Genomic DNA, 13,044 nt, shown 5'->3' with positions numbered 1-13,044 from the left:
CCCCCTTCCCTTTTTCCTTTTTGAGCCTCCAAAAGGCTCACTCGCCCCTTTCATCTGCCGCCGCGGCCCAATGGGAAGGCGGAGGCTGCCTGCAAGTGGTCTAATCTCAATGAGGTGTCAATCATGTTCCCCGGTGGGTGAAGTAAGGTCTTTTGTAACCGCCTCTGTCTTTGGGAAAGAGAGCAGAGAGGAGGAAGGCTGGAGCGGAGAGGGGGACGCCGGACCGTGCTGCAGGAGAGGAGCTGAGATTTGAGCTCGCTTGTGTGTTAGCAGAGAGAAGCGGAGCACATGGATTTCTAAACACGCTGGGATTTTATATATCTACAAAAAATAACAACAAGCGAACCTGACCCTACTGAAAACAGTCAAATGAATCGTAATTGCAGATCAATGCAGAGAGATGGGGAAACTTCACTCGAAACATGGTTAGTTCCTTTCACTTGCTACTTCCTTAGCCCCTTCCCTTTATTCGGATTTTACTCGGTTTGTTGCTGTGATTTTATTCTGGTGTCTAACGATCTTCCTTTATTATTTCCCTCACACACTTTCCTCCGGATCTGCCTAGCTGCCGTTTGTAAACCCAGAGAAAGTCCAGAAGGTAGGGATGGCTCCTCACTGTTAGTAACTTTGAACGCCTTCCCCCGGTCCGGCTGCCTGCCCCCGGCCCCTGCCCTCTCCCCTCAACTTTCCGCCGCGCTTCGCGCTCTGCGCGGCTGCCCCGCTCCCGGGGCCAGCCCCGGCTCCAGCCCCGGCTCCGGCCCCGGCTCCGGCCGCGGTGCCAGTCCCGGGGCCAGTCCCAGTGCCAGTCCTGGCTCCGGCCCCGGTGCCAGTCCCAGTTCCAGCCCCGGCTCCCAGCCCCGGCGGGGCGCAGGGACGGCCGCGGGGTTCGGGCGGGCTCTGCGGGCGTCTCAGCGGAGGCATTGTCTCCTTTTTTCTAGGTGATAGTTTTGCGGTGAACGCCTCTCTGGCTCGCAGAGGGCTGGAGGACTGGATGGTGAAGCAGAAATACTCCGGGGGCAGCAGCAGCGGCGGCAGCAGCTCGGGACTCCAGCACGGCTGCCAGCACCGCGCCGTGTGCAGGCTCTCCAGCGCCAGGGTATGTCAGCTTCCTCGCTGCCCCCCCGCCCCTTCCCTTTGAAATAGTGAAAAGCAAAAGCTCTTTCTACATCCCTCTTTCCCTCCCAAGGGGCGGTTGTGCAAAGGAAGGTTTTCTTTGCCCTAATGTTGCTCCGAGGCGCTGCCCCGTGGGTGGTTTCCTTCAGTCCTTTGATGAAGTTCGAAGCTGCAGAGCAAACTTGGTGAGGGAGCAAAAGCCAGAGGAGTAAGGGAACCTGACTGCTGGTGTCTGGGCAGTACGATTAGAACAAAACCTTTCACAAACAGGAACAAACAGTCTCTGGGGAAAGCCCAGCACCCAGCCGGCGTGCGATAGCTTGGGAACCCTGATTAGTGCATAAGTTTGCCTGTGACATTTTAAGTCCCCGAAGAGTTATTGTTATTTATTTGCTCTTTGTGAATAACGTGAGGCTGACTTTCTCCACGAGAGTTACTGTGCCAGTCACTTGTCCTGGATGTTTCACTGGTCACTTTTCACCCCTTCTCCTTCCTTCAGTTCTCCATGTAAAGCAGGGTGGGAGGAAATGTTTCAGTTGCCATTTTCTTTTATTTATTTTTAATGTTGTCTCTTTAAACAAAAAGGCATCATGGGAGGTAAACAGACTTAACATTACTTAGATATGGTCCTCATAGTGTTTCAGGGTGTGATCCAGAGCTTATTGATGTTTACTGAAAGAATCCCATTGACTTTGGATCAAGTCCTGAAAGCTTCATCACTGGAAAGGTAACCTGAGAGATGGAGAGATTGGAATCTGTGCTTCCCAGCAAGCAGTGTGGCTTTGAAAGCACAAGCAGAGCCAGGGCCACCAAGCCTCCTGCAGGCTCTTTGCTTTGTTAGCTACCAGTTGTATTGTCAGAAGCCTGGACTTCTTGTGTCTCAGGAAAAATTAACTTGCAAGTCGAGAATACTTCATTTTAGGTGGGATGGTGAAGTGAGCAGTAGATGTGCAGTATGGGAAAAGTTAACGATGACATTTTAGATTTCACCAGTATTGTATTTTGAGGAGCATAAAGTGTGTGAGAGTCGCTAGAAGTGGAGACAAAAGGGGTAAGATATTGACTTGTTTGTAGCTGATGAACATAATCACCTTCGATTTGCAGGTATGATTGGTTGAAGTGATATTTATTGTGCTTTACTTGGAAACGATATATTCAAAGAAGTTCTCATTAACAATAGTGTATACTTTGATGCAGATGCAAAGAGTAAAAACACGTGTTTTTAATTATTTTCTAATTATCCCAATTTTTGTAAGATGCAGTTTTTACATATGTTCTACCTTTCACATGTATATTTTCTAGAAAAGAAGCTCAAGTCACCAAACTAAACATCATTTAATATACAAGAGTTAAAGGTAAAAACTCTGATTTTAGTTTATGAAATGTATTTTCTTCCGCAAAGATGATTTGGTTTCTGAAAAGGAGGAGAAAATATCTTTTGTCAAGGATACTTTCTATTCACAACATTTTCTATTCACAACACTCTTCAGTTGGCAGTTCCTCAGGTCTGCTCAGCTGGAATGACAGTAGAACAGTATTTCTCCACTTACTCAAGAGGAAGTCCTCCTCATGATGGCTCAGCAATTAGCAAGCCATTAACTAAATATTAGTCTACAGTTTTAGTAGATTATAAAACTGTAAATAGGTTTAAGTGTGTTTAAAAGCACTGTTCCCATGAGGCTTTTTACTGCCATCCTTATAGAGATGTTTCTGAATGTTCAAAAATATTTGCCATTTATTGCCTAATATATTTGGTAGTATCTGTGTGCGTGTATAGGCTGCTTATTGACTTAGTTTAATTGTCATCCTGTCACAGGCACACTGTGACAGCAACATTAAAGTTCCTTTAAAATATGAACTTTTGGAATATGGAAGGATGCATTTCTAATCCTACATTGGAACCATATGTGCCATATGTATAGTCATTTTGACAAGGATTACGGAGTCACAGCTATTGACTCCATAACTGAGATTGCATGACTGCTTCTCTTCTGAGATCTCTTTGATCTCTAGTATAATTATACCAAGATACAAAGGGAATTGTAGCCTAACCTCTTGGTTCTTTGCTCTCCTCCAGATATAGAAATAGTAGTTTCTTCTGCTAATGGTTAGTAACAGGGTTGTATGGGACAGTGGTGTAGTATAGTCCCCAATAGTGTATCTCTTGAATTGACGAAGGACTGTTATCTTTACTGCTTCAAAATTAATCCTAAAATGTTCAATAAGCTTACAAGGCTCTGTGGAATGGTACAGTTTTATTGTGTCACAGCTGAAACTGTGACTTTTCAGTAAAACATGGAATTTTCCCCCCGAAATAGATCCCAAGTTGATGCGTTTGTGACTTATGTCAGAAAGAACTAGATCAAATGCTGATGAAAATATCTGCATTCACAGAAACACAGCTGTGTTAAAAAAATAATGGTCTTAGGAATAATTTTTTGAGTAGGAATCCTTTACCAGAGTTTTGTTGATGGTTTTGTTAGTATTTGGTGAAATTCAGTTTACTTCCAAAGACCTGTTGATGGGAGAGAAGAGCCTAGCCTAGCCTGAAGAGCTTCTAAGACTGCAAATCCAAAATTTGAATACTTTTTATGAGAACTTGGATATGATAGTGCAGTTTGATTTATTTTACTGTCTATAAGCCAAAAATTCTGTCCTGGTTGTAGTTGGAAGGCTATTTCTATCAAGAACAGACAGTGAATTGTTCTGCTCAAGTTAGTCATCCAGGGGAGATGACACTGAAATTCAAGGGACTCATGCAGTGTTTTACAAGAGGAATGAGTGACTAATGCAGGAAATCAGTAAAGTTTCATTTGTAGTACTCTAGAATGATTGAGTTTACAATCGTCGTGGAGGGGAGGCTTTTACATCACTTCACTCAAGGAGAGTTCAATTGTATGTCACCTTTCCTTCTCCTGAGCAGAAGTTTTGAGGGTTTCTCGGTTAGAGAAGACTTCCCTCAGCTGATGCGTTGTCCATATCGTGTCCAGTCCATCTGTCTCTCCCCTCCAATTCACTGAAAGAACAGTAATTAATGCCCAGCTGTTGCCAAAAGCACCAGTCTTCTGAGAAGGGTCTCGTGGAGGATGGTTGGGTGAAGGCATGAGGCAGGGGAGGGGAGCGTGTCCGAAATGAGCGCCCGTGGTGTGTGTGCAGCTGGCTGTGCTGGGCGAGAGCTCTGATCTCATTAAACCATTGCCACCCGCCCAGCAGGGGCTGCTCTGCTCTAAGGGTTTTAATGACTCTGCAGGCCGAGGGCTGGCCTGCAGCTTCCACATCAGGCAGGATTAAAGAGAAAAGGAATTCTGTTGCATCCATGAAAAGTATGAGGTCCAGAGTCATCTTCTGGTTTCAAAGCTAATTGAAACCACTGAGGCTGTAAATCTGCTAGCAACTGAATACACTTCTTTTGGTGCTTTATGAATGAGTTAACTTGTATCCAGAAAGGTTTTCTGATGCTGTGGATTATCCTATAATTCTTAAGTTTAAATTTATTCAGTGTGTTTACTTTTACAAACTATTTTTGGAAATCAACATTGTTTGCAAATATTCGTGTATTTGTTTATTTAACTGAGAAATGGCTCTGTGCTAGAGGGGGGAATATTAAATATGACATTTGCTTAGTTCCATTTACTTTTATCTTCAAAGCCATAAGAAGTTTTATGAGGTTCTTGTGCGTCTCATTGAGATCTGTGCTTGGGAATGGAAAAAGTCCCATATTTTTAATTAAATTTCAAACCAACTCTCAGTGAGCCACATTGTAGGTAATCATTTTAGGTAAAATAGAAATGACTTTACTTACCACTTCTGCTGGGCTCAGTGGTGCTAGTGATCCTCATGTTCAACCCTAATTGACATTAATTAGAGTTGAGTATCTGGTTTGGGACTAGCACAGTATGAAATTCTGAGGCGCATCAGTACTTCAGAGGTGGGGCTTGTTCTCCATTTGTTCTGTGCCTGTAACTGCCAGTGACATTAATGGGCATTCCTTGCATGGCTGAGAGGAGACAACACCAGTGTCAACTTCACTGCTCCTCTAGTATGATCAATCTTAAATGAAAAAAGAAGGCCTTCCCAGTCCCCCACTGTTAAATTGTGTTTGTGTGTGCATATTAAAAATACATCGCCTTACGGAAGACACAGCTGAGTTGGTCATTCATCCAAAATGAAAATAATAAACAGAAATGAGACTTTTTTGTGTTATGTACATACTAAAGGCTGTTGAAATGCAAGATTTAACTGTAGCACTATCTTGGGGTCATTTCATGGCTAGTGACACTTGAAAGGCTGCCTTCTTTCTGGTATGGTGACAAGAGCAATGAAAGTTTACTTGGTTGTTATCTTGTGTGACTGCTTGAAGTGATCTTTTTAACTGAAATGTTTTCAAGTCCATTAATGTCAGTACTATATAAATAATTATTTTTATTGACTCTGAAGATTAAAATAAACAGCAGACTCAGCATTGGTATGACTAGAAAGTATTTTAGTACACAAAAATGTTGTCTATGGCATTTAAAATAAATTTACCAAACTTTATATTGAGAGAGAGAGAGAAGCAGAATCTTACTTAGTGTTGAAATTTGGTGCCAACAAACCAAGATAATTTAATTAGTGATGTACATAGTATATCTTGACAGCTCTGGTTTGGGAAAATTATAATATGAATATTAACAATCAAAGAGTCTCTGAAAGTATTAGTGCCATGGTGATGAGATTAGTGAATTGGCCAATACTGTAGCAGAAAGCTGGATTCCAAGGGAATTATCCTTGAATGATACCAGTTGGTGCAATTAAAAGCCACAATTCAGTTGCCATATGGAAAGTGTTAGGCATCCTTATATGGTTTCAAAGCTATGTGCCAGAGGTTAAATTGACATATGAAGAAAAGCATAAATTAAATATTTTGTGTTATGAAATTAAAAGTTGACTTTGCTTGAGCCATATGGAGGAGGTAGATGGAAGACTGTCTGTATTTCATCAGGGCTTGTTTTATAGGTGTTTCAGATTTAATGTGGTGCACATTTAATTTGGCATGTTGATTGGAAAGCCGAATGGCCCATGAAGTTTCTGCAAACAATCTCATTAGAGAAACTTTTTTTTGATCTCTAACAACCCTCTTTCTCCCACTCCCTCTAAAGTGGAGTTACTTAGGCTGGTATTTGTAAGAAGAAAACATATTCTCTGTAGTAGCTGGGTCAAGTCCTCATCTGTGTCTCTTGGGCTCCTCATAGTCCCTGTTGGCTTAGTGAAACCTTAATTCTTCTGAATGAGAATGCCTTGGTTATGGTGTATGTTTTCTTCTGTAATCCAGGATGAAAAGTAACAACAATACATTATATTCTTTAATGTCTTGAATGTAAATAATGCAGTCCAGAACTTCACACTAAAACTTTAGTTATAACAAAAATGGCACATTTGTAGCACATGATTGTCGACATATGGGAGTGTTCTTTACAGCAGCATTCATTAACAGAAGGGTTTTCTGTAGGTTTTGAGATCTGTAATATGACCCAGGAGGAGCTCAGTAAGTGGCTGTTTGTATGCACCCTTCAGAAGAAGATCTTAGTTGACTTTTATGGTTTCTTTTGTGTTGAGTTATGAACAGAGGAAAGAGAAGTCTCTTGAGTACTGAAACTTCGTAGGAGTTAGTTTTTCCAAAGTTTGGGAAATAATTGTTCGGTGATGATATTTAAATCAGAATGGAACATTGCTCCCAGTGCTGCAGATGTTGGCATTTATAGAAATCCTTGCAGACGGATTTTGCTTCGTGAATGTCAGCATCAAACCCTGGTTGGAAAGCAAATGGTAGATGTTCAGAGGTAAAAAATACTTGAAGGATTTTGTTTTGTTGTTTTTTTGTAATGGAACTAATTTTCTTTTTCATATACCAATTTGAATACTTGTGAGTTTTCAAGCTATGTGATATTTATAGATATCTTTTCATGGAAAGTGAGGTAAGGTTTTAGTTTAAAAACATTAATGTGAAGGAATGGTCAAATATACTTTCTCTGTGAATTTATTTAGTTGTATCTGCCAACATTGGCAGCAAAACTAAGCCTGTATTTACTCCTACAGAGTAACTACAGCTATGGGAGTCTGAGTTGGACTATATTCCATTCAAGAATTATTAACCAAGTTCCAAATGCAAAATCTTCATTGTGTCTGATTTTTGAGCCAGGAAAGCATGTTTGTATTGCAATATCTCATGACATTTCTCTTCCAGTGGTGGAAGGCCAATGGTGTTAGCTGTGGTGGAAGGTCTGGGCTGGCTTTTAGCGTGAGCTAAGGGAAAGGGGAAATGATTTGTGTATCTCCAGCCACTGCTCCCCTGGTGTCTCTGCAAGGGGTACTGTTGTACAGGGCATTCGCTTTTTGTAGGCTTCTGGATTTGTTGCCATCAGAGCAATATGGCATGTATTTTGTTTTTTAACTTGAGGAATTAGTGGCACTTCTGAACATGTGAAACATCCCTTTTTGGGTTGGAAAGGCTTGTACAGTTATTGTATTGCAAACATACTGCTGCCATGTAACCTAATATCCAATGTTTAATAAGGTGATCCATTGGCTTGCTATGGGACTTTGCTTTCCAGCAGGTTTTTGTCTGTAAGCAAGTGTTTAACTAGATTCTCTAATCTCTGTGTTTCACATCACCTGATAGGTGCCCATCGTACTTCAGGAGTACTTGTGGTTTAGTCATACAGAATCTAGTTGTTTAAGGAAGAGAGTGTCTTTTGGGGAGGTTCTGTAGTGCTTTCAGGAAAGGTGGCTGAGAGGAAACCTCATCAATGTCTGTCAGTATCTGAAGGGAGAGTGTCGAGAGGCTGGAGCCAGACTCTGCTTGGTAGGGCTAAATAATAGAAGAGACAATTGGAAGAAACTGATGCACTGAAATTTCCACCTGAACATGAGGAAGAACTTCCTTGCTGTGCAGTGACCAAGCACTGGAACAGATTGTCCAAGAGGCTGTGGAGTCTCCCTTCACCGGAGAGATTCAAGAACCTTCTGGACACAATCCTGTGGCCTGTGCTCTGGGATGGCCCTGCTGAAGCAGGAAGCTTGGACCAGATGACCCATATGATGTGGTCCCTTCCAACTTGAACCATTTTGCCATTCTGTGGTTTGGCCTACTGTATATTATAGGACAATAAATGATCCTGTTGTTTTGGTCTGTACAATTTCTGGTGGTATGAATCTTTCCACTCCTCAGATGACCAGGCAGTGGCCACAGGAAATTGAAATGCTATCAGTGCCTGAGAAGGTCCTCAATGGCCAAGAAGAGCCCTGTAAAAATATACCTAAAGGGTCCCACCAGACACCAACCCTGCAGCAGAAGAGGGAGCAGAAGACCCTGTGGTTCCTTGGTTCAAACCAGGTCTCTGCCAAACATACATGAAAAGCAGTTGTTCCTTAAATCTGGAGCTATTGTTAATAAAGTTTAATACTTGTGAACAAGATATATCAGGCAAGCAGCTTTTCTGCTTTTTGCCAAAGCTCCAATAGTTTGGTAATTTTGTGTAATAGCCCTTCTCAGTCTCAGAGTTCAGTGGACTCTGAAACTCATTGAGTTGACTGTGGTGGGGTGTGGGTGTTTTGATTGGACCTTGAAAGGGGGCATCTATCAGCCTTGGTTTCAGTGTTAGTGGGTTTGGATTTAAATGCAGGCTCAGTGGCTCTCGTTCGTTTGTCATTTGCAATGAGAATGCCTTGAGAATGTGAGATCATCCCTTAAATGTTCAGATAGGTTTTGAGCAAAATTTGCAGCAGAGAACATTTAAGGCGCCTGGAATTTTCAGCCATGTGTCCTTGAACTTCTGACAAACAAATGCAGGCAGTGCATCTTGCTTTAGCTCAGAGGTGGATTGGCATGTGGTCGGAACAGTCTGCACTGTCCATCCAGAGAAATACTTTGTATTTTGCGATTAGGGTGAAATTTAATGCATTTGGGGGCATTACTGTGGCAGCTTTAAAGGGATTAAGTATATTGAGGTTCCTATTAAAGTATAACATTGTGATTCAAGATCTGTGAAAGAAAATCATGCATGGGTGTTTGATCTTGGGGTGCAGCCACACATGCTGTGAGGCATAAAATAAGGAGATAGACTCAGTAGGGAAGTGACAGAACAAAGTACCGTCTTGCAGGAGAAATGGGATTTGGGAGCAGGCTCGGATCTTTTGATCCATACTCTGATGCGAATGATGAGTGGTACTGAGGTGACAGATTTGTCTTGGGGGAGGAAGGAGAACGGTGGGTAGTGTGTCACATTGCCCTCGGAGATAGTTTGCTGTCTGATTCCCCAAAGATTTGATAGTGGTAGGTAAGGACTAAGCCGCTGCTTGTCCTATCTTAAAAATCTTTCATAGTTCCAGGACAGTTGGTTTCAAGAGAGTTAGGTAAAGAGGGTAGTAGCTGTAAGGCTAAGCCTTGTGCGTTAAGTGCATAGAAAGAACAAATGCCTGTTTGGGGGAGTAGGGATTTTCTCTGAGCATAGAGTGTCCCAGTCCTGAGCTCACAGAATAACAAGCACTCTCTGTATTGCGTAAGATGCTGTGGTTAAGCCTGTATCAGTGTTTCTGTAATAAACTACTCTTTTTGAAACAATAAATAATAATTTTGCCTGTGAACTTTCCAAGTCTCTCTCTGTTCGTGTAACGTACGTGTGTGTACACTACGGACACTCATTCCCCTGTAAAGAGAGAACATCACAGTCTAGCAAACAGAATATCTGTCATTCCAGCTGAGCAAAGGTCTAAGGCAATAACCCAAAATATCCTGGAAGAAATTCTAAAAAGCATTGAAGAAATCAATCGTCTGATCCTAGAGGAAGGGCTTTGATGTAATCCTGGTAAGTTTATACTGGGAGCCTGCCTATTTATGGTCAGCCATAGACTTTCTATATGAAAAGTGGATCAAATAATTTCATAAGCTCCTGCTGTAAAAAAAGATGGTTGATAATTTTCTAAAGCGTACACACTGTTTTAATGTAGATTGTGGCTTTTAGCAGAAGGCCAGGTGGGGAGGAAAGTCTTTTCAAAACAAGTACCTACAGGAAAATAAATAATACTTTGCTATTTTTTTTCCCCATGGAAAAACTGTGCCTCATTTAGCCATCCCGAATATTTAATTTTATTTTGAGGATAAACTTCATAGGTTATCTCAGTTAAAGCCACTTTTATTTATGCAAAGCTTATGTGCAAGGTCTTGTTCCTGATGTGGATATATAGGTATAAGGAGTTTTTTCAAATACCATAAATAAATTACATTTAAATGTATATTTTTAACTGACTCAGTGCAGTTCGGTAAGACTGTTTCTATAATTTCTAAAAATTCTGCATTATTTCTGTTTTGCTTTGATGCAAAAGTCCTGCTGTAATAGAAGGGAAGCTGCTCATTGGTTTTAGTGGCTTTGTATTGGGTTCTCTGCCACATTAGTGGAAGATGAGGGAAGGTTGAAGAGACTAATATTCTTTTAATCTGGCAGCTACATTGCTGGTGTAATGGCAGTGTATTTTCCCCTGCAGATGCAGTTTATCTGATCATTTTATGACAGGTTCACAAAAGTTTTTCCCAGCTGTACTGCCACTTAAATTCCCATTTGTAATTAGCAGTGTAATTTTCCAGATAGGTTTAAAAAGCATGTTTTGAAAGAGGCTATTCCCACAGCACTGCTTAATACCCATTAAAATGCCACATTTTTATTGTATGAAGGTGTTTTTTTATCTAATTAGGTTGGTTTGTTAAAGTATTGAACCACAATCTCATTATTTTTTTTTCTTCTACTCTAAGGGTGTTTTCAATCATTTATTTATGACTAATAGGAAGCACACAAAATCTTTAACTCTGGACTAATGCACAGCATAAAGAAGTAAATGAGATCTCTTCCTGTGTAAGCTATTGTACAGGGCTGTACTTTGAAAGACAGCTGCTCTCAGACTGCAACATGGTGATGTGTGGCAGGAAAGAAAGAAAAAATCCCCAGCATTTGGAAAGGAAGTATTGTATTCATTGATGCTGTATAGACTTCACTAGAATTTGGTCATCAACCTTACCGTGGCACTCTTTTCCAGATGGGTGTTTGATTTCTTTTTTATGTGCCATTTAGGGGGGGAAAAAAAAAAAAAAGATTGTGAGAACTCTGCTGAAATTCAAAGGTAAGGCATGTTGAAGTAGGTTGAAGTAGCTCTGTGTCCTCGGATATTTGCTGCTATCCAGGAGGGACTAGCTAGCCTGCAACATGCAGGTGTTGCTTGTGCTTATTCATGAAACATCCATGTGCTGTTCAAATACAGAACAAACCTCTGCTAAAATAATCTGTCCTTAGCCTATGGCCACCTCTGATTTTCCCCATTTGGAAAGACAAACCAAGGGCTCTGCAGTGGGAACCCCCTAGATTTGTCAGTAATTGAATAACAGACAATGGGTAATGTCCTGTGGGAGAAGCAAGAAGGCTGTGAGGTCCCATATTAGCTCTGCACGAGTAATCTGACCCTCCTCATATGTTTCTGATGGCAACACTGGCAGTCCTGTCTCCTCAAAAATGACAGGAATTTCACCACCACTGGGGAAAGTAGGAAAGCTTGTCAAACATAGAAGAGCAGAATAGTTGGATGAGAAAAATGCTAATGATGTGCCTTTAGGGGTATGTTTTAAGAAGGGAAAGAGTCCTGGCCTAGTGTACAGTCTGAGTGTCTCCTAACACCAGCAGGAACCCTATCCAAAGGCAGGGTGAGGCTTGTTCCTTCCACAGTCTCAACTGACACGGGCTCTAGTCAAGATTGTCTGCTATTGCACGTCAATTCCAATATCCAGCAGTACGAGGATTGGGTAGGCACTGCTGCCTTCAGTTAGAGACTCTCCTGAGAGGCACTCCAGCCTGAGAGAGCTGCCAGATCTGGGGGTGGATGTGCTTTAAACTGGGCTGGCACAGCACAGTGATGCTAGCGGGCTGGGTGCTAATAGCTGATGGCAGAGCTGGGTGGAGGGAGCTAACTTTGCTTAGAAGAGTCTTCTGATGTTCAGTCTTATCTGTGTGTAAGTGGGAGAGGGAAAAACCCCTTGTGTTACCTGGGCTTGGCCATCCACAGCCAAGGATCTTCCTTCTCCTGACAAGGGTGAGGAGCAGTATTCTGTGTCATGCCTGGCTGCATTCCAGACTCTGCTGTGCCTTGTGCAGCACTGCTTTGCAGCAGCCCTTCTTGCAGGGTGATGCCTTCCCTGTGTGTCAGCCAGGGAGAGCGGCCTCTCCTGCCGACCAAGGGCTGGTGGCTGGCTTTCCCCAGCCTTCACACATCTGCTGGAGCTGCCTGCCTGTGTTGTGCAGAGAGGGAAATGGTACATGCTTTGCCACGCAGTTTTGTGACTGTGCTGGTGATAGGAGAAGTTTTGGAGTGAGTGATCTTGGTGGAATATAAAGGGTTACGTTGTTGAAGTTACCCAGGCGCCAATCCGCTGGCACACCGCAGGTGATCTCGGAGTGAATGTTGTTTAAAGCGCCTGTCCCACGGTTTCACAAATGTGCTCTGACCAGAGGATGTTTTTCTAACTTCAAAGGGCTTCTCAGGCTGGCTCGGTGCCTCACAGACTGAGTCCACAATTCCTCTCTGCTCATGATGTGTTCTAACCATGTGTGATTTTTTTGGTATGTGATGTTTCTTAAAGAGGCATTGACCTGTGTTCAAGTGAAACTTGCTCTTAAGCTTGTAAACACAAACTTGTCGTGTGGGCAGTTTTCATCTTAACTTGATGTGTGTATTTTTTTTAAGAGCAAGAATAGATATCAAAAGGAGGGATAATTTATAGGAAGAAAAAACAAAAAAAAGAAAGAAATAAACTTGTAGCAACCTTTTGAGTTGCACCATCCAGAGTTCTCTCCTTGAAGATCAAAGCGTGTGTCCTTTCTCCATAAGGAGAAGAGCGCGTTCCCACCTTGGCAC

At 42.1% G+C, this 13,044-nt stretch overlaps 1 protein-coding gene across 2 annotated transcripts in view; it reads left to right on the top strand.

Annotated features, from left to right (window-relative positions):
- The first annotated feature begins 15 nt into the window (after positions 1-15).
- NKD1 (NKD inhibitor of WNT signaling pathway 1) overlaps positions 16-13,044 on the top strand; it is a 110,814-nt gene continuing 97,785 nt past the window's right edge. The window contains exons 1-3 of one of the 2 annotated variants that reach the window (XM_015640318.3): positions 16-425; positions 566-598; positions 939-1,096. In XM_015640318.3, coding sequence (XP_015495804.1) covers positions 401-425; positions 566-598; positions 939-1,096 — 216 coding nt within the window. In that variant the 5' untranslated portion in view covers positions 16-400. The remainder of the gene's footprint in view (positions 426-565; positions 599-938; positions 1,097-13,044) is intronic. The other variant, XM_015640317.3, reaches the window with a different exon arrangement.

This window comes from Parus major, chromosome 11, assembly GCF_001522545.3.
Source record: "Parus major isolate Abel chromosome 11, Parus_major1.1, whole genome shotgun sequence".
NCBI lineage: Eukaryota > Metazoa > Chordata > Aves > Passeriformes > Paridae > Parus > Parus major.
This window is presented reverse-complemented; position numbering and strand designations above follow the sequence as displayed.